Source organism: Ruditapes philippinarum, unplaced genomic scaffold (assembly GCF_026571515.1).
Source record: "Ruditapes philippinarum isolate M1 unplaced genomic scaffold, ASM2657151v2 ctg8166_1_1_1_1, whole genome shotgun sequence".
In the NCBI taxonomy this organism is placed as follows: Eukaryota; Metazoa; Mollusca; class Bivalvia; order Venerida; family Veneridae; genus Ruditapes; species Ruditapes philippinarum.
In genome coordinates this window covers 111,829-137,802 of record NW_026853485.1, presented here as the reverse complement: position 1 = coordinate 137,802, position 25,974 = coordinate 111,829, and the positions used below count along the sequence as shown (strand labels likewise).

The following is a 25,974-nucleotide window of genomic DNA, read 5'->3' as shown; positions in this document are numbered from 1 at the left end:
TCCAAAGAATGGCTTTAAATTCAAATCAAGTTAAAAAGGCAAACATGTTCATGGTTAAGAAATTTATTTGTGGAAGAGAAAGCATTTTAGTTTGAAAGAATTTCAAACCGGTAAACTGCTCAGAGTTGAATTTTCAAAGTTTATCTAAAAAAAATACTAATTTAAGTGTTCTTTTTAGTTGAGATTTTATTCTTTTTTTTTGCAATACATTGTATCTACGATACTTTTATATGATTAAACAATTATAACTAAATGAAACTGATCAATGTAATGAACATTAACTCGACCTATCATTTCTTTTTTTTCAGAAGTTTTTAATATGCTCGAATTTCTTATACAAATAACATGTAAAAATAATTTCAAATTTAAACAAATACTATTTCATATTCCAAATATATGACACCATTTGACTTCTGTTGACCTCACAAACTATCACAACTATAAACATTCTTTACAGGAAAACGTTTTTACCGAACAAAATAACATAATTGCCTTATTTTGTATTAAGAATTTTGCCGACGAAGTAAATGAGATGAAATAATAAATGAATGTGTTCTGTGCTGAACTAATGATTCAATCAAGTTTCGCTGAATTATAAGTTGCTAAATATAGCTCGGTAACAAGGTCATTCACAAATGATTGTAAGGTGATTGACTAGCTTTATTGAATCCAATTCAGAGCACAGCAAAAGATAGGTTATTTGATTTATGTTCTAATAAATTTTGCTAAATGACCCAATCAATTTTCATTGAAGTTTTGATTAAAACGTTTGCACGAAAAAAAAACAACTATCTAACAATATTATTAAATTTGTAATTCAAAGCCCTTTATTCCATAAATGCCATTAAACAGTTCATCACTATAAAGAAGATGAAATATATTCAAATCTATTCTATACACGTCACGATTATCCAATGAAAAGCGACGTAACAAACGTGCAGTATTATACAAAGATTTATAAATATGAACCTTACTATTAAACAAAGCCTGGGACGCCGCGATATGACCTATACTGTGTCGCCAAAAAAAAAAAAAAAAAAAAAAAAAAATAAACATAGCCGACAGTGCCATCGGCAAATGAACTCTGAAATTTCAAAATTAAATATCACCTTTTACTGACGTTTAACATTTGCGTGTGTCAAAATTCCGCTCCTTGTCCTAGTCCGTCTTTTGATGTCTTAATTTAAGAAATGACCAATCGCGTACTTGTCATATCACTAGAGGGTAAAACATTCAATATTTAAATAAATTTATTTAAGGGAATGGTTAACTTTTCATATCAGTGTCTTCTTATGAATAAACATTGTAAATTTTCGAGAGTGTATATATAGTTAAAACGATACCTTTTAATATCTATACTTCATTTGCAGCAATCATGCACATAGACTTACAAATGTAATCTTCTTTAGTTATCAAGTTATGCATATGTTATCTCATAAGTAATGCTACGTTATCATTTAACTATAAGATATAATTCACTGTTGTATGTTGTTGTTTTTTGTTGTGTTTTTTCCAGTAACATTTTCCGGGAATTTTAAAAAAAAGAAGAAACAAAAAATAAAAGCAAAAACAAAGCTTGCAAGGAATTTTCTGAGATTCCGTTCTTTAATAAGATGCATTTACTTTTGGAATGTTTCTTGTTCAGCGAAAAACAAACATATTAATATCCATTTGTCAATAGCTTTATCTTTTTAATTAAACCCGTCATCAGATAGATTTTGAAAATTTAATATTCATTGTTTTGTTGACCATTATGTTGCCACTGCATTAATCATACCCTTCTCGTGATTTGAAGACAGCCTAATTGGCATTTAATACAGAATTCAAGATGATTGTATAAATGTCAAACGAAAATAGCAAATTAAAAAACATTTTTTACCGCGCATGTATAAAATATATGTGTTCAGAGTTAACCAAGAGACCCTAACGATCATAAATGACAATATTTCTAGCTACAGGGCCAACGGATAGGCACCAAGTGTGGCACCGAGCAAGAAAATGGCAAAAGCGGTTGAAAAGAAGGGCATGTATTGGTTTTTTGGTTTGGTTTACGGAAAACTAACACAGTATAGGTCATATGGCACCGAAACAGAACAGAGAGTTTGGACAAACCTCTGTGTTACATGGGCTTGAAGGCCCTGGATTTTATCTGGTGCATTATTGATAACTTCTTAACAATTAGAAAAAAAACCTGTCCTGCCGGTTTTTTGTTGTTGTTTTTTTTTTGTAAAAGTTTTCATATCATTTACATGTGTATTAAATATTAGATACCATTTTGTAAATTAGTGTATCTTTCATGCTTTTCAAAGAAGCAAAAATAGATTCTATTATACACTTTCAAATATAAATTTATGATCCATAATATTAAAATAACATTAATATTTTATCTGAAAAAGAAATTTTATCAGGATTGAAATTTTGAGGTACCAATCTCCGTGTACAAAATGTTGAAGCTTTTAATTAGCAGACGAAAATATGGCCACATGGTCAAAGAAAGATAGATAGGTACCAGGTGCATAATATGAGTTATGATATTATCATAATTAAATTTAATTAAAAACTTAGACAATACACTCATTTATTTTTCGTTATCTTTAAGAACGGTTAATCGACAATTCTATTACGAAACTGCTTGCCTCAAACAGAACATTGTAAAATTAACTGAATTCAATTAAGTTCATTTTTTTTTCAATCAATTTCAGCTGAATCAAGATATGACCTCGGTGCCAATAAGTGATATTTTAATGTACTAATGAATCATTTTTATTTCATAATTATCAGATATTAACATATGCATCAAAGTGCAATTTCTGAAATGAATGATGGATGTAAGAAGATATCATCTTTGCCAAAGGTTTCTGTTATGTGAGTATGTAAAACAAAAAATATTGTATTGTAACAATAAATGAAATCATGATTGCACCTTACATTTGAGCCTGCTTTGCTCGAAGACAATGTTACTGTGTAAAGCAACTACTAAAGACGGCCCGCTAAGATGGTTTACGAGCATGAAATATTAAAAAAAACATAGGTGCAATAAACAGAACACGGTTGGTTGCAATAATAAGCAGAAATTCAAGAAACAATCAGTTTCATAGACAATACCAAAATAATGAAACTGCAATAAAAATAAGGACAATGACTTCATAGCAAAGTAGGTACAAGTTGCATTAGTGCTTTTATACATTTTTATCAATGTAGTAACATGGTATATTTAATAAACGGTATGTATAAAAATTATTTTAATAAGCCATTGAATAAATGTTTCGTCTTTGATTTTATTGTTTGACCATAAAACCCTACTTTAAACAAAAAAGGAGCAGTTAGAACTTCTCTTTTTCTGGTTAAATATCATTAATATTATTATTATTTTATTTCTGATCCAGTTTAACGTTGGTTCAAGACTTTTCTTAACCCTAATCTAGCCTGTATCATATGATTATATCCATGGGACCATACAGACAAAGATTGCAAGTTTTGTCCATGGTCTGCACTGGTCAGTACATAAAATTGAAATTTTCCCCACAAAAATAATGAATAGTTTTGTCTTTATTGTCTACAAAAGATATAAAGTATTTCAAGCGTTAAATATGGTAACTCTTAATACGCATGACAATAGGTTCATATAACAATAAGGTGTGAAATGAGTACATTAGCACTCAGCTTTATGTTTAACTACTAACGAGAACGATTATAGTTTATACAAATTGTAACGTTAAAGAAGGTAATTGGCATCGCGGACATATGTACTAATACTATAGTATGATAAATACCAGAGAAATAATGAACGTTTTTTGGAATATAATACATGTAATATAATTAATTGATTTATAAGCCGTTTTAATACTTAAGTAGATTAAGTAGGTATATTTCTTGTGGTTTTATTTCTCATTCATTGAGAACTGAAATTGACTGACTTTCACCAATTTCTGTAATAAATGGCATTGGATTTCAACAATACCTGTAGTAAATGGCATTGATTTAAAAAACAAAAACAAAAAAAAAAACAAAAAAACCTTGTTATTGATGGTATTAATGGCAACAAATTTCATGAATACTGTTGTAATAATTAAATGACATTAAAATTCACCAAAATGTAATAATGTGCATTGAATTTCAACAATTTCTGCAGTAAAAGGCATTGAATTTCACCAATTTCTGTAATTAATGGCTTGAATTTCACCAATACCTGTAATGAATGGCTTTAAATTTCACCAATGTCTGTCGTAAATGAAAATGAATTTCACGAATTTATTAACATAAAATGTAACCAATGTCTGTAATAAATTGAATTATACCATTATATTTGTTAAAATTGTTTTAAATGTCACAGATATTTGTACTAAATGGCAGTGATTTTCACCCATATGCGTAATAAATGGCATCTTTTCGAAAGGTTGTTTTGAGTTGAAGAAGAAAAGGTTACCCGATTAAAATTCAATTTTTTTTCTATTTCAAAAATTCTAGAAATTGCGTATCTGTAATTGATTTATTCGCTGGATACAGGTACTTCTATACTTTGCAGGTTTAAAGTCAACAAAGATATCTTAACATGACCTTGTCTTAACAGCAGCTGTGTTGGCCGGCCAATGACATTTCCGGTCAGTAACACATTTGCCGATGACCATTACACAAAATGTTTACATTTTCTGTAACAGTCACGTTAAATAAAATGTCAAACGACAGATTTGAATGACTCAATTAAAAATAATAATGACAAGGTAAATGGCTACTGATGACCAATTTCTGGGACCGTTTTGATTGGCTATGAAGCACACGGAAAGGGTACGGCTTACTCAGGTTTAGGACAGGAAGTATATTCTTTTCCAATTTTCGAGCACTCCCTATCATCTTTAATATAAATACCTAACTCAGAAATTTATGCTACCAAAACAAAAAGGTTTCAAGTCTCTTTAGTAATCGTCTTCAAATATTCACATTAAACAAATTATGGATTTCACAAGATTTGCTTACTTTGCGGTACTCTTAACCGTGTACATTGGCACAGCTCAGGCATATAATAGCAAAAATAATGGTATGTATATTTAATTATAATTAATAATTAAATACTATTTTAATTCATATAAAATTTTTTTAATTTTAAAACAATACGGCTTTCATTTGTTTTTGTTCGTGCAAATGTAATACAATTGATACCTAATTTAATAAATTATTAAAAGATATAATGAGCCGTATCATGATGACAAAACCAACAAAATGGGATTGCGACCAGCATGGATCCAAACTAGCCTGCTGTACGCTATCAGTTTCTCTATTTGTAATAGAGTTGTAAACGAACAGCATGGATCCTGATCAGGCTGCGTGGATGTGCATGCTGGTCTGGATCAATGCTGGTCGCAAACACATTATGTTTGTTTTGTCGTGACGTGATTCATTTTAATCTGGATAGTGATAGATGAATCGTAAATGAAATAAATCATATTTCATACGCTGGAATAAAGTACAAGATTAATTAACATGAACTTAATATAAGTGTTTTTCGCAATTTCCATAAAATAAATAATAATAATAATAAAAATAATAATAATTATAAATAATATAATACTAATTATGATAAAAAATTCAGCATAATTGAAACATTTTCCTACCAAATTTTCTTAATTTTAACTGTTTTTGTGTGTGTGTTATTTCATCGAAGTAAAATGTACTAGTATTGACTTTCTTCAATGCAGTCGATGTAACACAATATTAAGACTAAACGCATTTTTAATACTTGCAAAGTATGAATGAATAAAAACGCTGCTTGATACATTTTATTTGATGAGCATTAATGTTACGAAAATACTTAGTGTGCACTTCATAGATAACTCATATTTATTACAAGCATTTCTCAATATAAAGGTTTATATTTTGTCATACTGATTCTAGAATTGCTATAATTTTTATACTCCGAAAAGCAGAGACGACAAAAATGCTTTTAGTTTGCCTCTTTATCAATCGTTCTTGAAAAGAAGGCCAGTGCTGAAAGGGCGTTAGATATGTTAACCTTTTCATCAAAGCTCATCAATTTATTCATGCCTGCAAAATTATAAATTATGTTGGGTATCACTCAAGAGAACTGAACTTTAAAAATGTTAATGATGCCGACACAATTACAATTATTCTTATCATTTCAGGTCTCGGGTTTTTCCCAAACTTGCTCTCTCCTCAACTGATAAACAGACAGACGTACAACTCTTATGTTTATCCGAACACCGTTCCAGTACCAAACTATATTAAACCGGTGCAACCGTTTTTTCCCGCAGCCATGACAGCCACTTCGTACTATGCACCGGCTCCTAAAATAATGTATCCAGCACTTATGCCGCTCGGAGTTTCCAGGTTTGGGGCATACCCAGTTCATGCCGGACATACAGCTTATAAGCCATTCAATAACCACCAAGATGTTGTAACAAAATCTGTGCTTACCTCTGTAATTTTGTCAGAAATTTTACGCAGGATATAAAACTTACGAATGACTGAAAGATGGAAACCGTGTGGAACTGTGATATATAGATGTTTAAAAATTATTGTAATTTATTAATTGTATGATGTTTAATCATTCAAAAATCATGTTTGTATTGAATTGTCATTACATTAGTTTGAAAGAATGGATGTATATTTATTTTTTGTGCATTGCTATTTATTTAAACAATGAGATAAGTCAGAAAGAATGATTTGTTTTAACTACTATTAATAAATTGTTGCTATTTATTTATCTGCTTTTAAATTTAATTGTCACACACGCTTGAACAAAGTCCGTTTCATATATATTTATTAAGAAATAGTTTAAAACGCAAAACTAATTGAAAACGCCAAACACGACAAGGCCGAAAATATTGCAGACTCGGTCGATGGTCATCAAGACAATGGGAAACGCAATCTACCATCGATGCACCTTGTCCTGCCTTGTGTAGAATTCACCTTGTAATTACAAAATATTTTACTTAATTTAATACATTCCTCTTTTGTACACACGATTTTGATGATAGAAAATTTCAGTTTGTGACATTTTTATGTCTCTCCGCGAAAAGTGTTGTTTGATTCCAAAATTGATGGCTAATTTATATTAACACATGATTAATGAATGTTAATCTTTTCCAAAGAATGGCTTTAAATTCATTTCAAGTGAAAAAGGCAAACATGTTCATGGTTAAGAAATTTATTTGTGGAAGAGAAAGCATTTTAGTTTGAAAGAATTTCAACGGTAAACTGCTCAGAGATGAATTTTCAAAGTAAATCCAAAAAAAAAAAAAAAAAAAAAAAAAAACATGCGATATTTTGGATAAATCAAATCGTTCGAGAAATGGATCTTAAAAATGAGCAAACACTTTATACATTTTTCGTAGTTTGATTTTTAAATACTTATAAAAATATAACACCGTGCGAAAAAGGTCGAATGTATCTTTTATGTGTTCTTTTTAGTTGAGATTTTATTCCTTTTTTTGGCAATACATTGTGTCTACGATACTTTTATATGATTAAACAATTATGACTAAATGAAACTGATCAAAAAATTAACTCGACCGATTATTTTTTTTTTCAAGAAGTTTTCAATATGCTCGAATCTCTTATACAAATAACATTTAAAAATAATTTCAAATTTGAAACGAATATAATTTCATATTCCAAATATATGACACCATTTGACTTCTGTTGACCTCACAAACTATCACAACATTAATAATTTTTTACATGAAAAAGTTTTTTATCGAACAAAGTAACATAATTGCCTAATATTGTATTAAGCATTTTGCCGACGAAGTAAATGAGATGAAATAATAAATGAATTTGTTCTGTGCTGAACTAATGATTCAATCAAGTTTCACTGAATTATAAGATGCTAAATATAGCTCGTTAACAAGGTCATTTATAGATGATAGTTAGGTGATTGACTGGCTTAAGCCGAATGTTTCATTGAATACAATACATAGCTGAGCAAAAGATATGTTTTTTGATTAATGTTCTGGTAAATTTTGCTAAATGACCCAATCAAACTTCATTGAACTTTTGATTAGTACATTTGCAATGGAAAAAAAAATAAATATTACTCAACTTTTAATGCAAATCCCTTCATTGTAATAAACCATTGTTCTTTTATCGGCATTCTATTTTTTTCTTATTAAAGTCGCTGAACCCAGAACATTTTTTTAAATCATAGATAATGTATATAGCATCATTCGGTATAAAATAAAGCTTTTTATACCTCCATCCGAATTCTTTACAAAAAAATTCGTCACTATAAGACAGATAATAACATGTGCACCAAATCCTCAAATCGGTTGGATTTAATTGGTCTTGAATCGCGCATTATTCCTCATCACAACCCCTCCCTATCACCGACTCAAGCAGTTTAACTGTTTTGACTTGCACGTACTTTGACAAGTTACATACCACGTGAGTGACCAAAGACAGAAACATGTTGTGAAATAAATCAAATTAAACGAAGTATAGCAGACGCGGATAGGAATCAAGCGAAGGATGACTTCAATGCAAGTGGTAGTAGGTTTAGCAATACTAGAGGATCATGGCAATATTTTTGCCTCTGACTAAGTTCTACTTAGATAAAAAAAAATGGACTCGAGATTTGTTTTAATAAGATCCAAACCTAACTAATAATTTTTCTTTCACAATGAAACAGAAAAGATTAAAAAAAAACTGACCAGGGCATTTCATATTGAAAGTTAACTATTTTTTTTTCATATATATTTTATTAAATTTCTTTATAAAACACAGGATGACAAGCAAAATAAAATATTTCAAGTTAAACTTGCTAGAGAGATTGATAGTTAAGCAAATGTAAAAACAACGACAATTAGTAACAGATCGTCAGAGAAGAAAAATACAAAATAATAAAAAGTAAACGGATTATAAAAGATAAAAGGAAGTCAAATCAGTATGACAAATCAATGAAAGTATGAAAGTTTTTGAAAATTTATAAAAAAATATGTTATTCTTTTGAAATGTTAATTTAAAGACAAATGAGCTAGGACGTTAACCATGAAACAATTTCCAATTATCATGAATTATATACAAATGTATTATGTGATTAGTGAAGAGTGCACAGCCAGCAAGCAAAAAGTTAACTTTCAACATATATGCACTATTGTCTATAACTAAGACATATAGTGAGTTAAAATCGAAAATAAATTCATCCGTAAATCGTTAAGTCATTCAGTACAAACACATATATTATTAGTAAAATGTTATATGACTCTATATAAAAATGGGAATGATCCGCTACGTTAGTGTTTTATTTCAAAGAAGCGTTTATAAACTACCGATAAACCTGTAACAAATTTATAATACAGAAAACTTTCATTTTAGAGAAAACCTTGACATTGTTTTATAATTTCACAGTTGCCGTGTATATGGTTTATATAAATGTTACGGTCGACATTACAAATATGTACACAGTTTTATATGTATTTTTCTTCATGTAGTGTAGTTATATCCGGTCCCATATCCTGTCGTCTGCGTCACAATAACGGGCTGATATATACCTCTCTGAAAATTAGAATTGGCAAACTTTATAAACAGCATATCTTTTTGAAGGTTTTAGCACCAGAATGTCCAATCTTCTACGCAGTGATCTCCCCTTATCAGTACAGAGGGAGGTAATCACTGTGTGGCGTTTGAAGATTGTTGACTGTTGCAATGAGATACAGGCGAGCAGGAACATACGAATTTTTAGAGGACTATTTATCAGTATTTTTGTACCTACACTAAAATGTTCATGAATTTTTTACCATTTCTAAAATGTTCCTAAATTTTGTGCCAGTACTAAAATGTTCATGCATTTTGTACCACTACTAAAAGATTCCTGAATTTGGTGCCAGTACTAAAATGTTCCTGAATTTTGCACCACTACTAAAAGATTGCTGAATTTTGTGCCAGTACTAAAATGTTCCTGAATTTTGTACCAGTGCTAAAATGTTTCTACATTTTGAACCAGTACTTAAGGGTTCCTGAATTTTGTACCAGTACTAAAATGTTCCTGAATTTTATACCAGTACTAAAAGGTTCATGAATGAATTTTGTATCAATACTAAAATGTTCCTGAAAGTTGTGCCAGTTCTAAAAGGTTCCTGAATTTTGTACAATTACTAAAAGGTTATCAAAAGGTTTTCAATAAATTGATATGAAATGATATATGAATATATAGAATAAAAAGGGGACTTCTTACCTTAGAGCGTCGTCGGCGTCGTGCACAGCAAACGATTGTCAAGCAAGTCAGTCCAATACAACAAATGAGTGAGCCAAATACAATGCCAACGATTACTGCAGCAGCGAGGACACCAATACAGTCAGACTCGTCTCCGCATGGGTTGTATCCATTACAGACCAACCCATCACAGATGCAACGTCCATTTCCACAAGAATACTCACTTGTGTTACACTTTCCTAAAACAAAAATAATCATTTGCGTAACACTTTCCTGAATATAATCATTTGCGTTCATTTGCGTTACACTTTCCTTGAAAAAGTAATCACTTGTGTTACACTTTCCTTAAAAATATTTACTTGCCTTAAAATATTTAAAAATATCACTTGCGTTTAACTTTCCTAAAATGAACAAAATCTAACGTTGTTATAGGTCAGTAACTGTGTGCAAATGCAACGCTTTTCGCTCAAATGATGGTAAAAATCGCACAAAAACTTTATCTTCAATTAAATTATAGTATATTTCTTAACAACACTTTGCATTTTTTCCATTTTTTAGACTTTTTGACCTCAGTGGAGATCCTTACCCAACTCAAACTCTTTTCGAAAAAAAAATCAGTTTCAGGTTGATTTTTATTGTCAATACTACGTAGTTAAAAATGCTGCATGCTCGGTTTAATTGATTATGTTCATGGCTGACGTCATATATACAAATATGTGACGTCATATATTATCAGAACAAAGAAAAATGATAAACTGGACCTGTATGAAACTGGGTAATCACCATGTCAAAGCCCATGCTCTGGTATTGAGTTCCGCTCTGAAAATACAGGAAAAGATTGGATCCGGTTGTTACCCACACTGCATTGCCTATTGATCTCCCACATAGATTCCCGATTAAACCTGAAGTTGAAATTATATTCTTAAATCAAAAAAAAAAAAAATCAAAAAAATAAGAGTCATTTTTACTGATCGCAAATCTTCTTATCGCTTTGTAATCTTTGCCTTGCTTATTTGTCCAATCAGAAGGCCTATCTGACTATTTTCCCAGAAAATCTTCCTAACAGCGTCAATCAAACGTCGCGCCTATCTTAATAAACGCTTACAAAAAATTAAATCAACAACTAGTTATGTAAGACGCTAAAAATAAATGATTTAACGTCTTAAACAATAATAGTCGGACCTACTTTCTTCCTAATCTTTTTAAATCGTTTTTTTTTATCTGGCAAGCGTCTAACACTTCAACTTAGCTAAAAGAGAACAGCAACAGATAAATATAGAAACTAAAACATGATGCTATATTTCAAAGTAAAACATATGACACATCAGCAAGTAAAACATTTGTTACCTTAGCGAGTAAAACGTTGGATACATGTATATCAGCAAGAAAAATGTTTGATACATTAACAAGTAAAACGTTTGACACCACCAGCAAGTAAAACTTGATTCTTCAGCGAGTAAAATGTTATATACATAAGTGAGTAAAATGTTGTTTTACACCAATGAGAAGAACAGTTGATACATCAGCGAATACAAAGTTTCAATACATCAGCTTATAAAATATTAGATACACCAACGAATAAAACATTTGATTCATCAACGAGAAAAACTGTTTTATTCATCAAGGAGTAAAAAAACGCTTGGTACATCAGAAAGTAAAACGTTGATACGTCATCAAGTGTAAAACTTTTTATACATCAGCGGGTAAAACGTTTGATAAATTGATACAGCTGCAAGTAAGGCGTATGATACAGCGGCGAGTAGCCTGTTGATACATCATCTAGTGAAATGTTTATTCATCAGCAAGTAAAACGTTTGATACATCAACGAGAAAATGTTTGATACATCAGCGAGTGGAACGTTTAGTTCATCAGCAAGAAACACGTTTGATACATCAGCGAGTAAATCAGTTTATACATCAACGAGTAAAACATTTTATACATCGGACGGTAAAACGTTTGATACATCAGCGAGTAAAAGGTTTAATAAGTCAGCGAGTAAAACGTGATACATCAGCGAGTAAAACGTTTAATACATCAGCGAGTAAAAGGTTTGATACATCAGCGAGTAAAACATTTGATACATCAGCGAGTAAAACGTTTGATACATCAGCGAGTAAAAAGTTTAATAAGTCAGCGAGTAAAACGTTGATTCATCAGCTAATAAAACGTTTGTTACATCAGAGAGTCAAACGTTTTTACATCAGCGAGTAACACGTTTGATACATCAGCCAGTAACACGTTTGATACATCAGCGAGATAAACGATTAATACGTCAGCGAGTAAAACGTTTAATACATCAACAAGTAAAACGTTTTATACGTCAGCGAGTAAAACGTTTAATACGTTAGCGAGTTAAACGTTTGGTTCATCATCGAGTAAAATGTTTGATATATCAGCCAGTAACAAGTTTAATACAACAGCGAGTAAAGCATTTAATGCATCAGCGAGTAAAACGTTGATACGTCAGCGAATAAAACGTTTGTTACATCAACGAGTAAACGTTTGGTTCATCAGCGAGTAAAACGTTTAAAGCGTCATCAAGTAGAATGTTTGGTTTATCAGCGAGTAAAACGTTTGATACATCAGCCAGTAACAAGTTTAATACAACAGCGAGTAAAGCATTTAATGCATCAGCGAGTAAAACGTTGATACATCAGCGAATAAAACGTTTGTTACATCAACAAGTAAACGTTTGGTTCATCAGCGAGTAAAACGTTTAATACGTCAGTGAGTAAAACGTTTGATACATCAACGAGTAAAACATTTGATACATCAGCAAGTAAAACGGTTAATACATCAGCGAGTAAAACGTTTAATAAGTCAGCGAGTAAAACGTTGATACATCAGCGAATACAACGTTTGTTACATAAGCGAGTCAAACGTTTGTTACATCAGCGAGTAAAACGTTTAATAAGTCAGCGAGTAAAACGTTGATACATCAGCGAATAAAACGTTTGTTACATAAGCGAGTAAAACGTTTGATACATCAGCGAGTAAAACGTTTAATAAGTCAGCGAGTAAAACGTTGATACATCAGCGAATAAAACGTTTGTTACATAAGCGAGTAGAACGTTTGATACATCAGCGAGTAAAACGTTTAATAAGTCAGCGAGTAAAACGTTGATACATCAGCGAATAAAACGTTTGTTACATGAGCGAGTCAAACGTTTGTTACATCAGCGAGTAACACGTTTGATACATCAGCCAGTAACACGTTTGATACATCAGCGAGATAAACGATTAATACGTCAGCGAGTAAAACGTTTGATACATCAACGAGTAAAACGTTTTATACATCAGCCAGTAAAACGTTTAATACGTTAGCGAGTTTAACGTTTGGTTCATCATCGAGTAAAATGTTTGATATAACAGCCAGTAACAAGTTTAATACAACAGCGAGTAAAGCAATTAATGCATCAGCGAGTAAAACGTTAATACATCAGCGAATAAAACGTTTGTTACATCAACGAGTAAACGTTTGGTTCATCAGCGAGTAAAACGTTTAAAGCGTCATCAAGTAGAATGTTTGGTTTATCAGCGAGTAAAACGTTTGATATATCAGCCAGTAACAAGTTTAATACATCAGCGAGTAAAGCATTTAATGCATCAGCGAGTAAAACGTTGAAACATCAGAGAATAAAACGTTTGTTACATCAACGAGTAAACGTTTGGTTCATCAGCGAGTAAAACGGTTAATACGTCAGCGAGTCAAACGTTTGATACATCAATGAGTAAAACATTTGATACATCAGCGAGTAAAACGTTTGGTTCATCAGCGAATAAATGTTTAAAGCGTCATCAAGTAGAATGTTTGGTTTATCAGCGAGAAAAATGTTTGATATATCAGCCAGTAACAAGTTTAATACAACAGCGAGTAAAGCATTTAATGCATCAGCGAGTAAAACGTTGATACATCAGAGAATAAAACGTTTGTTACATCAACGAGTAAACGTTTGGTTCATCAGCGAGTAAAACGGTTAATACGTCAGCGAGTCAAACGTTTGATACATCAACGAGTAAAACATTTGATACATCAGCGAGTAACACGTTTGATTCATCAGCGAGTAAAACGTTTGATACATCAGCGAGTAAAACGTTTAATACGTCAGCGAGTAAAACGTTGATACATCAGCGAATAAAACGTTTGTTACATCAGCGAGTAAAACGTTTGATACATCAGCCAGTAACACGTTTGATACATCAGCGAGTTAAACGATTAATACGTCAGCGAGTAAAACGTTTGATACATCAGAGAGTAAAACATTTGGTTCACCAGCGAGTTAAACGTTAAATACATCAGCCAGTAAAACGTTTAATACGTTAGCGAGTTAAACGTTTGTTACTTCAGCGAGTAAAACGTTTGGTTCATCAGCCAGTAAAAACGTTTGATACTTCAGCGAGTAAATCGTTTAATACATCAGCCAGTATCACGTTTGACACATCCGCGAGTAGAACGTTTGATAAATCAGCGAGTAAAACGTTTACATCAGCGAGTAAAACGTTTAATACATCAGCCATTAAACCCTTTCGATACATCAGCGAGTGAAACGTTTGATACATCAGCGAGTAAAACATTTAATACACCAATGAATAAAACGTTTTAATACGTTTTTGAATAAAACGTTGATACATCAGCGAGTAAAATGTTTGTTACATGTTTGGGTTAAACGTTTGATACATCAGTGAGTAAAACGTTAAATACATTGACGAGTTAAATGTTTGATACATCAGCGAGTCCAACGTTTGATACATCGGGAGGTTAAGCATTTGATACACAAGCAAATTTAATACATCAACGAATAAGACGTTGATACATCAGCGAGTAAAAAGTTTGATACATCAACGAGTAAACCGTTTGATTTCCAGTAAGTAAATTTTATTTATTACTAAATATTTTTTTAAAGTTTTGATACATCAGCGAGAAAAATGTTTGATACATAAGCTAGTAAAACGTTTGATACTATGACGAGTAAAATGCAAGTGAGTAAAATGTTTGATATATCAACGAGTAAAATGTTCGATACATAAATGCTAAAACAGTTTCAAATATCAGTAGATAAAAAGGACTATAGTTTGATACAGTGTAAGACCCATTAATGCTTTGAAATAAAACACGACGTTTAAAAGTCAGGTACTCATTCTTGACCATGAGTGTTAAATGTGAGCTGTTAAATAACGCGCGATAAAAAACTCTCCTCGAATTATTTACTTTTCTCATTGTATATTAATGTCATTTGACTCAGCCTTTCAACAATATTTGACAATAGTAAATGGCAAATTTGTTCAAATATTTATGTTAACATATTATATTATGTATAAGTGTGTCGATAAATATTTATGGATACCTGCTACATATGGAGAATTAACACTGGATCCATCGTGCACCTCTAACCAATTTGATTGGCAATCAGCACCATCTTCTACGTCAAATTTCTGAAACAAACATGATATGGTATTCCCTGTCCAACACCATTACAAAAGCAGTTTCAACAAATTGAGATTTATGAAAATTCTGATAAAATATTCTTTGCTAAAAATTGGGATAAAAAGACAGCACAATAGGGTTACTGTAACAGTATTATGCTCCCGAACTTTTTTTTTACTGTAACATGATCTCACAAGAATGGAGGTGAATATTCGCCAAAGTATATACTTTGCACTCTGATTAAAATGAGCTCTAAATAACGCTCTCCGCTTTTAGATCTGACCGTGACCAAATATGCAGTCATTTCTGGTGACCTTTCACACAGCCAATTATTGGCGAGCTTTTATAATTTTAAAGTTATGTGGTTTCTAATTTTAACCCTGGTAAAACCAATACTAAGTAGGTAATTTTCACGATTCCGAGAACAAACATGGTGAAGTCCATATAGCCGACAGATAAACTGGCAAAACAATCTTGCCAATTAAAAGTTGACTCTATTATTTCAAGTTAATTTGTTGAAAATTACTTCAAATTGTTTTTTTCCTAAAAAAATCTTTTTTTTTAACTTTAATGGAAAACAGTATTTTGACACTTCTCCTAATGCTTACACCAGTTTGATTGCATAGCCAAAAATAGCTTTATCGGGAAATCCGAATTATAAAGAAGTCATCATCAGAACTACCTGATCTGAACTTTAGTCAGATTGATGCATCTTGATGACATGTTTATATCATAGAATTCATATATCAAAATTCTGCTTTTGAAGTAGTTAATTCTTTTTCGTATTTAGGTATTGTATTTAGTACTGGAGGTTCTTTCAATCAACATGTGAAATATTAAGTGGTCAAGCTTTATAGGGTATATTCAAATTAAAATCGTATCAAGTGAAATTCCCTTGTCTTACAATAAGTCATTGTTTAAATCTATTTGATAAACTTATTGTACCCATTTTAAGTTATGGTACTGAGGTATGGGGTTTCTATAATTCAGAAAAAATAGAACGAGTTCACTTACAATTTTGCAAACATTTACTAGGAGATACATGGTGAACTGGGCCGCACAACTTTATTTTATAAACAGTTAGTAACTGTTGTACGTTATTGGTTTAAAATTATTGAAAGTGATGGAAATAAGTATATTAAAAAGGTTTATTGCTTAATGTTGAATGATTTAGATATGCATCCTCCAAAAAATTATTGGGCTAAATCTATTAAAGAGTTGTTAGAAAATTTAGGTTTTAGTTATGCATGGTTGTTTCAGGGAGTAGGAAAAAAAACTTTACTTTTGGAATATTTTAAAAACAGACTTACTGATGGTTTGATACAAAATTGGAATAGTCAACTACAAGGGTCATCTAGAGCAAGAACATATAATTTATATGCAAAATTTAAATTTAGCCGTATTTGGATATTATCAAAACAACAGGTTAAGAATTGCATTTTCAACGCTTAGGGTTTCGGCGCATAGATTAGAAATAGAAACAGGCAGGTGGCACAAACCTTTAAAGATCCCATATTCAGACCGTTAATGTTTAATCTGTTAAACATTAGAGGATGAATTTCGTATGTTTTCTAGAGTGTCCTCTGTATATTGACTTACGCAAACGATAAATAAAAGAATATTTTTGGAGAAATGCTAATGTACTAAAATTTACTGAGCTTTTTAACAATGATAACAAAGTAGTTATTCAGAAGTTATCATCGTATGTCTTAAAAAGTTTTGAACTAAGAATGTGTGTATGTTAATTGCACTCTTATTCATACATATTAGATTTGTCCTTCTTCTATGTAACAACAATGCAAAGTTTCAAATGTATGCATGCCAATGTAAGTAATAGTAATGAAGATTGTTAATGCAGAATTTGTATCATTGCTTTTAATTTAAGTGTTGTGCAAAATGACAAACTATCTAGTGTGAAGAAGTAAATGTTCAATACATGCTTTTTAATTGTGTCAAATTATTAGTCGTTTATGTTTTTGTGGCATATGCAAAATGAAAACTAATTGTTTATTTTGTTAATAGAATATGTTCTGTGTGACGATTAAAATCCAATGCTAACGAATATTGTTAACTAAAAGTTTAGGAAATGTTTCTTGTCCTTCTAGGCAATAGAGACAGATAAATACATTACATGCATAGTTGGAAAATGCAAATGTCTTCAATTAATTAGCGTTAAATGTTAAATCAAATAAAACATTGTTGTGTCCATTTGTTTAATTAAAGAACGATAACTCTAGCTTTATTCACGATTAAGAACAGATCCCCCAAAAATACTCGAAGACTTCTAGATCTATAAAACGATAAAGTTCGGGGAAATCCAGGGATTCGAGATAGCTTTATATTGTTAAAGTTAACATGCGGGACTCACAATAACTATCAAGGATATATGAAAATATATGTTTATGTTCATGAATTTATATTATTTTATATTTATTTTAGATAAAAAAATGTAATATTTATTCAAAATAATAATAATAATTATAGTAATAAAGAAAAAAATAACAAATAACAACAAACTTTTGACATCTATGACAGGTTGCCATTTCCTGGGGACTGTATGTTTTACCCATTACGCGATATACACGCTTTTTAACGCCTTTTTCACCCCTTCCTTTTTTGTTGTCTCAAAATGGTGTAAAAAAGCCTTATTTAGGCCCCGAACACATGTTATTGTTTGAGAAATGTTGTTTAAAAATGAGACCACTTATTCGGCGCGGCCCCAACCAAAAGATACATCAGGGGGTTGCAAGAAGGGAGATGTGCTCCCATCTGTTTGGGGGTAGTTGAAGGGGGCGGTAGTCCCCCTCATCGCCAAGAAAATTTTGGACTTGTGAAAGGCTAAAATTGACCCCAGATTGATCATAAGGTAACGTGTAACCAACGCTGAAAAACATTTGACTCTATCTCAATCGATTTAAAAGTTGCAGCACTTTGAAATCAATTTTGATGGAAAAAATCAACGCAAAATAGTGTTTTTCTGCAATTTTGAGATGTCCCCTCGTTGCCATGGTAACAGGAAATTTAAGCCTGAGCATGTTGCTGCAAAGGCAATGGTCCAGTCAACACTTGTGCCAAGTTTGATTAGTATTGAAGCAGTTTTTATAGTTTTATAGCAATTTGAACTTGTTACGGGAGACTTTTCAATGAAAACAGCCATTTTTCACAAAATGCTCATGAAGTAATAGGTTAATAAAAAAATAAAAAAATCTACAAAACAATAATTTTTCTTCACATTTATATTTAAGGCCATGTTTTAACATGGAAAAACGCAATTTTGGGTAATTTCAAGTATTAATCCCATTACGCGATATACACGCCTTTTAACGCCCTTTTCACCCCCTCCCTTTTTTGTTGTCTCAAATGGTTAAAAAATGCCTTATTTAGGCCCAAACACTTGTTTTTGTTTGAGAAATGTTGTTTAAAAGAGTGACCACTTTTTCGGCGCGGCCCCATCCCCCCCCCCCCCAACCAAAAGATACATCAGGGGGTTGCCAGAAGAGGGATGTGCCCCAATCTGCTTGGGGGGTTTGAAGGGGGCGGCAGTCCCCCTCATCGCCAAGAAAATCTTGGAGAGGCTAAAAATGACCCCAGATTGATCATAAGGTAACGTGTAACCAACGCTGAAAAACATTTTACTCTCTCTCAATCCATTGAGAAGTTGCAGCACTTTGAAATCAATTTTGATGGAAAAAAATCAACGCAAAAAAGCTTTTTTTTTTGGCAATTTTGAGATGTCCCCTCATTGCCATGGTAACAGGAAATTTAAGCCTGAGCATTTTGTTGCAAAGGCAATGGTCCAGTCAACACTTGTGCCAAGTTTGATTAGTATTAAGCAGTTTTTATGGTTTTATAACAACTTGTAACGGGAGACTTTTCAATGAGAACAGCCATTTTTCACAAAATGCTCATGAAGTAATGGGTTAATATTATCACTGCTTATTTTATATGACGGCTGGCGTATCGGTAACATTTCTTTTGTCAAATCACATATATTGATATATAATGAATAACGAAAAATATATATAAAAAACACTTTTGGAAAAGACCAAATATACCTAAATTTGTTACATTGGTGAATTCAGATAATGAAAAAGAAATTAGAAACTTATCAATGTATATATTTAAAACTTTCGATGTTCGAAACACAATTCTTTACAGTTAATCAAAAGTTTGTTCAAAACGCTGTATCACTGTTTCTTACATACACTTATTTTCGTTTTGTTTTGTGATTTACTTCCTTATTGATATGATGGTATCTCTCCTTAGTATTTATTTACTAGTAATATAAATTGAGACATGTTGATACTTGTGTCACTAAGGAGTATTATATCCTATTATCAGTTAACGTTTTCTGATTGTTAAAAAATACTTTGTAAACTTAATGATATATGTGTTATAAAAAAGTGACATTGACCATTTGATTGTATTGTTTGCTTTGTTATATGTACTGTGTATGCATGGGCATATTGCCCAAATGTACTTTGAAATAAACTCTATATTCAAATTTTAATTGATGTAAAGTTTCTAGATATTTGAACATTTGAACATATTTTTTTTTTCTGTTATATGTGTCTTGTTGTCTTAAAGTTTTTAATGGATGTTCTGTCAAGAACAGACTCTTGTAATTTGATTAGATTAGAACTCAATTGACTGTATCTATATATTTTTAACCATTTGTTTTGTTTTTGTTGTTAGCCAGTGACGACCGTTTTATATTTTTTTAACCGTTTAGTCTCTGTATTGTTGATTTCCGTTTTGTTCTATGTTTGTTTTTCTAACAGATTTTCCATTTCATTCAGTGTCTTGAGGAATACTTTGTTATATTTGTGTTATCTTTCTTTGTACCGTTAACTGTCTCGCTGTCCGTTATGTTATACATTTTAGTCATTCGCCCAAATATCTTGATTCTCTGTTTGTTTTTCTGTTATGTCTTTTGTTGTCTGTCCTATTAAGTCTGTCTGTTCAAGTTTATTCCTGTCTTGTCTACTAACAGTAATGTGTTGTTGTCTGTTTCGTATAGTGACTTGTCATGTACTGCTTTGTGTTTTCTGGGTCGCATCAGCGATAACCCTGTATGTTGTTTGTCTGTATCGTTCTCTTGTCTGCAACGTCGATATCCCTGTGTCTTGTTCCATTTAGTCGTTCTCTTCTCTGTATAGTCGATGTTTTCTGCGTCTTGTTCCATCCATGTCGTCCTCTTGTCTGTATCGTTGATGTATTCTGCGTCTTGTTCCATCAAGTCGTCTTCTTTTCTGTATCGTTGCGTTTTGTTCCATCAAGTCGTCCTCTTGTCTGTATCGTTGTTGTATCTGCGTCTTTTTCTATTAAGTCGTCCTGTTGTCTGTATCGTTGATGTTTTCCTCGTCTTGTTCCATCAAGTTGTCTTCTTTCCTGTATCGTTGCGTCTTGTTCCATAAAGTCGTCCTCTTCTGTATCGTTGCGTCTTGTTCCATCAAGTCGTCCTCTTGTCTGCATGGTCTGTATCGTTGTTGTATCTGCGTCTTTTTCTATTAAGTCGTCCTCTTTTCTGTATCGTTGCGTCTTGTTCCATCAAGTCGTCCTCTTGTCTGTATCGTTGATGTATTCTGCGTCTTGTTCCATCAAGTCGTCCGCTTGGCTGTATTGTTGCGTCTTGTTCCATCAAGTCGTCCTCTTGTCTGTATCGTTGATATCTCTGTGTTTTGTTCTATCCATATAATTTTGTTGTACTCTGCCGAGTGACTCACTTTTTGTATTCGTTTTACTATTTGTTCCGTTATCTTCCGTTATGTCTCTTTCCTCTTTTCTGTTAGGTCTTTTGAATTGAATACTAGTCCGTTTAATCTGTTTCTGTATGTTTTAACTGTTTAGTCTCTCTTAGTATGTTCTATTCAGTCTTGTCAGTCTCGTAGTCAATTAATTCTTTTAGTGGCGTAGCAGGGGATCGAACTCACGACCCCTTGTTTGGTAGGCAGACAGCGTTACCACTGCACCATAGCGCCCGCTCTGAATAATAACTGTTTTTGAAACTCCTTTATACCCCATTACTCCAATGGCTTATAAAAAGGTAGTGCAATTAAATTTTAACACCTTTACTTAGGTAGCCAACCCACGTGACTTTTAGTATACCGTAAAAAAGAATATAACTCTAATTAAGTAATATTTTTACAGACAACAGTTACTTTGCTGTTACTTTACGATAATCTTGTTGTAGAATTTTTCCTGAAACCGAGACTGAATTTCGAAATTTTCAACAGCTGCTATGGTATCGCAAGCACACGTACCAATCCCCCGATTTCAGACATTTAAAGCAAATAATCGGGATACTTTGCATAATGAAACGTTCCATGAAAAATGCAATATAGATCAAAACGCTAGAAGCACTGAATGTCACTTAAATAAAATTCTATATTTTGACGGCTTTTTGGACCTCAGTGGAGTTCCTTTGAGCAGAGTATCAGCTTTTTATGCAACAAACACGTTAAATATAGTCAATAGTTTTCAAATTATTATTCATTAATTTTTAGCACTCTTACCCTGAAGAAAAGCATAAACTGCTCATTGTATTTCGATGTGGTTATTAGTAAAGTACATTCCATGCTTGGTTGAAAAACATGACTTGATGTCAATTTGAGCCGGATAGATCCCATGTCAGTAAGGTCTAAACTGCCGCCACATTGTTCATCCATATAATCTGAAAACAAACGAAAATAAACAAAACGATATATATATAATTTAGCAATGTACAGAAAGATCAAATCGCCCATAAAAACCCACAAAAACGACAATACAGTGCGGACCTCTCCAGGACATAAACATTGGGCCTCTGAAATGTTTACAGATTATCGTCGGTCCAAACTACGATAATTTCATGCGGGCATCTCAACCATTTTCCTTGGGTTAGAGCTTTGTGCCTTACATTTTAATACTGTAACAAAGAGCCTTCAAACTCTTGCAAGGGCTAATCCGCAGCGGAATCAGACAAATGGTTTGGCACATGAAAATGGTGTTGTTGTTTTTTTGCGAAAATTTATATAAAAAAAACACCAAAAAAATAAAACCAACAAAAAAAAAAACAAACAAAAAAAAAACAACAAACAACAACTTGGAACTATTTTTCTTCAAACGATACCTAAGCAGTAAAATAAACAACTTAAGATTCAATTTATACGATTAATATATGTTTCATCAATTTTCGTGAATATATGTATAGCAGACGAACATTCCATACACACGTAATAAAATCAGCATAAATCTTCATTACATGAAGATGATATTACCAACAAATCAGTACACTACGTATATTATCCTTATGTGAACAAAATACACTACAAAAAATTAATTTCCTTGACATATACAGCAGGACTTGATTTTGCTATCTTCAGACAGCTTCAATACTATCTATCTTCTTTTTTGGTGACTAATTTTACATCCTTATACTTATATGAAAACATTATATCATTGAGTCATTTAAATCATGACCATCCATATACCAAATTTCAACACTTAAACATGAAAATGGTAAAACAAACTCGTAAAAATACTTCAGTATATCAATTCTTATCAAGGCATTGTCTGTGAATCATATATTAAATAAAAGGGTATTATGTTTGTAAAACATGTTCAATTTATTTCAAACTGATATGTGTAGAATAATATTAACGCCTATATTAAAGACAGATATTTTGAAACACCCTATATAAACGCTTATATTAAGGACAGATATTATGAAACACCCTATACTAACGCTTAAATTAAGGACAGATATTATAAAACACCCTATATAAACGCTTATATTACGGACAGATCATATGAAACACCCTATATAAGGACAGATATTATGAAACACCCTATATTAACACTTATATTAAGTACATATATTATGAAACACACTATATTAACGCTTATATTAAGGAAAGATAATATGAAACACCCTATATAAGGACAGACATTATGAAACACCCTATATTAACGCTTATATTTAGGACAAACATTATGAGACACCCTATATAAACGCTTATATTTAGGACAGATATTATGTAACATCCTATATTAACGTTTATTTAAGGACAGATAATATGAAACACCCTATATTAACGCTTATATTAAGGACAAATATTATGAAACACCCTATATTAACACTTATATTAAGGACGGCTATTATGAAACACCCTGTATGTATTAACTTTAATAGTTAAAGTGTGCTCATTTTTTTCGTTGTCAGGTCGTGCTTAATTGATTTAATATTCCGAAAGATTGACTATTTTAATAGTCATTGGCCAAAAAGCAATAATTAAACATGGAAAGTAAAATTTAGAAACTGCCTAAAATATAAACAGACTGTCGCGCACATTTTATCATTTGAACGTTTAAGATAAATTTTGAAAAATATTTATAAAATTTTCCATGAATCACGTACGAGGTAATAGATCATTTTTATGAAGTGGAATTACAAAATTAGAAACAATCATGTCAAAATATTAAACTTTTTTTAACCTATGCACTTAATAACTCTTAATAGATATTGGTAAAAACTAAACTAATTTTGCTTTATTATAAATCATTTAAAATCTCAACTTATTTTATTCAAGTAAACAAGTCTAATAACAAACAACCTATATGTACATGTAAGGTCTTAAATAGTTACGATATCGAATAGCACTGTCATACTTTAAAGTTATTAATATCTGTCCTTTAACTAGGTGCATTTAAAGCTGCCCAAGCTTATAAAAAAATTGTCATAGCTTAAACTCATATCTCAAGTTTTGATTGGTGAGAAACTGCTGCAGAATGTTCACCCATGAAAATCCTGAGACACGAGACAGAAGTCAGAAAAAAAAGATTAATAACCCCCAGGCCATTTATCCGGAAGACATTTTCACTCGCGAGCTTTTAGGAATATCTGAGAGATATCTTTTTATCTGCATGCTCTCTATTCATTAAACAATAATATTTTACATGGTAACACCTATAACATCATTGTTTTACACTACTCGTAAGATCACTTATCAAACTAAAAAACAAACAAAAAACTTACATTTTGGTAAAGCTGAAACGTTGGTACACCAGTGAGATGACACAAGAAACATCACAACCAAAATCTTCATTTTTGGGACGTTTAAATATTCCTGATCCTTACATATAAACTTAAGATATCACACTCCGTATAATGTAAAAAGCTGGTCGTAAATATTACGCGTTATGTTTTATTCAAGCATTGATAAATGTATGTTTACTATGATATGACAAAATTGTACCGGACTTTACTACAACACAGTATTATATCTAACTGTGTGTCATAAGCAGAAGGTTTGCACGTGATTTAAACCAGGAAGATAATTAACTGATGTCAAACATCTTCCTTATTCGTTGTTTTTATTTTTGGCTGCTTATGCTATGTTTTGTTTTGTTTGATCTTAAAAATATCTAAAAATTGTTGTTTTTTTTACTTCTTCATGTACTTTTGTCATGGCTGTTGTTTCTTTATATTGTTGTTGTTCGTGTGCAAAGTTGTTTTCTTATCAATTGTTTTTTATCTTTTCTTATTTTTTCCGGGAGGGGGCGTGTTGGAACTTATTTGTAGGTTTGTCTAGTTGTCAAACTGTAACTAGAAGAATTGTGGCTGATTAGTTAAGGTTTCTGCTTCTCAGCCTAGGAATCTTTGGTTCGAGTCCTATCTGGTTAACGACTATGCTGCTATTTATGACATCAGTATTAGGAAGTTAGAGTAAGCGAGTGGTTCATAAAAGCTTATAAGATTTTGTCACGATCAAAGTAAAATGAAATATTTGTTTAAACTTCACTAAATTTAACTAAACAAAAAATATACTTAGTTTTATAAGAAAGTGTACACTTGGCTATATGCAAATTTTGTACATACTCTTGCAAATTAATTGGTAAATTGAAGTGTTTAAAAGTCACAACTCTGCAACTTTTACTTTTCGCCCATTTCACTATTTACAAAAAGACACAATGCTGCCAAGTCAATTATTAATTCTTATTAATTCCAATTAATTAGTTAATTAATTAATTAATTAATTTATTTATTTATTTATTTATTTATTTATTCCAATACAAAGTAAACCATTGTGTGGTCAATACATTTCTGCAAATCTCAATACCAAATGCCATTATTTTGCACAAGTAAGTACATGTATACAGAATTACCAATTAACCAGGCGCACAATTTCTGTTGCAAATGAGTATATTGATGTTGTTGTTGTTATTGTTGATGAAATCATTTAAATCTATGTCGCTACCGTTAATGTGCACCTACTTGTACAATATTGTGTGCAATTGTCTTTTTTGTAATTAACCCATTCTCCCATTAGTATTTTTGTGAAAAATGGCTGTTTTCATTTAAAAGCCTCCTATTACAAATTCAGAAATTGCTATTAAACTGTG

The 25,974-nt window shown here is 31.6% G+C and overlaps 2 protein-coding genes across 2 annotated transcripts; one reads left to right on the top strand and one right to left on the bottom strand.

Annotated features, from left to right (window-relative positions):
* The first annotated feature begins 4,923 nt into the window (after nucleotides 1–4,923).
* Nucleotides 4,924–6,489, top strand: LOC132737013 (uncharacterized). The gene is made up of 2 exons (XM_060724241.1): nucleotides 4,924–5,035; nucleotides 6,138–6,489. The coding sequence occupies exons 1-2, from the start codon at nucleotides 4,951–4,953 to the stop codon at nucleotides 6,464–6,466; spliced, it is 414 nt and encodes a 137-aa protein (XP_060580224.1). The 5' UTR covers nucleotides 4,924–4,950; the 3' UTR covers nucleotides 6,467–6,489.
* Nucleotides 6,490–9,173: 2,684 nt separating this feature from the next.
* Nucleotides 9,174–24,856, bottom strand: LOC132737012 (low-density lipoprotein receptor-related protein 12-like). The gene is made up of 6 exons (XM_060724240.1): nucleotides 24,608–24,856; nucleotides 22,107–22,264; nucleotides 15,512–15,599; nucleotides 10,927–11,067; nucleotides 10,187–10,404; nucleotides 9,174–9,507 (listed from the first exon to the last, which is right to left on the bottom strand). The coding sequence occupies exons 1-6, from the start codon at nucleotides 24,675–24,677 to the stop codon at nucleotides 9,436–9,438; spliced, it is 747 nt and encodes a 248-aa protein (XP_060580223.1). The 5' UTR covers nucleotides 24,678–24,856; the 3' UTR covers nucleotides 9,174–9,435.
* Between the last annotated feature and the right edge of the window lie 1,118 nt (nucleotides 24,857–25,974).

What these genes read in the sequence shown, in the direction of transcription:
- LOC132737012 (XM_060724240.1), bottom strand. Translation starts at nt 24,677, where the DNA reads ATGAAGATTTTGGTTGTGATGTTTCTTGTGTCATCTCACTGGTGTACC. An exon ending in GATTACCCAGTTTCATACAG is followed by an intron (nt 10,405 to 10,926) that starts GTCCAGTTTATC and finishes TTTTTGTTTTAG; the next exon opens with GAAAGTGTAACACAAGTGAG. An exon ending in GACGCCGACGACGCTCTAAG is followed by an intron (nt 9,508 to 10,186) that starts GTAAGAAGTCCC and finishes TCTAATTTTCAG; the next exon opens with AGAGGTATATATCAGCCCGT.
- LOC132737013 (XM_060724241.1), top strand. Translation starts at nt 4,951, where the DNA reads ATGGATTTCACAAGATTTGCTTACTTTGCGGTACTCTTAACCGTGTAC. An exon ending in ATATAATAGCAAAAATAATG is followed by an intron (nt 5,036 to 6,137) that starts GTATGTATATTT and finishes TTATCATTTCAG; the next exon opens with GTCTCGGGTTTTTCCCAAAC.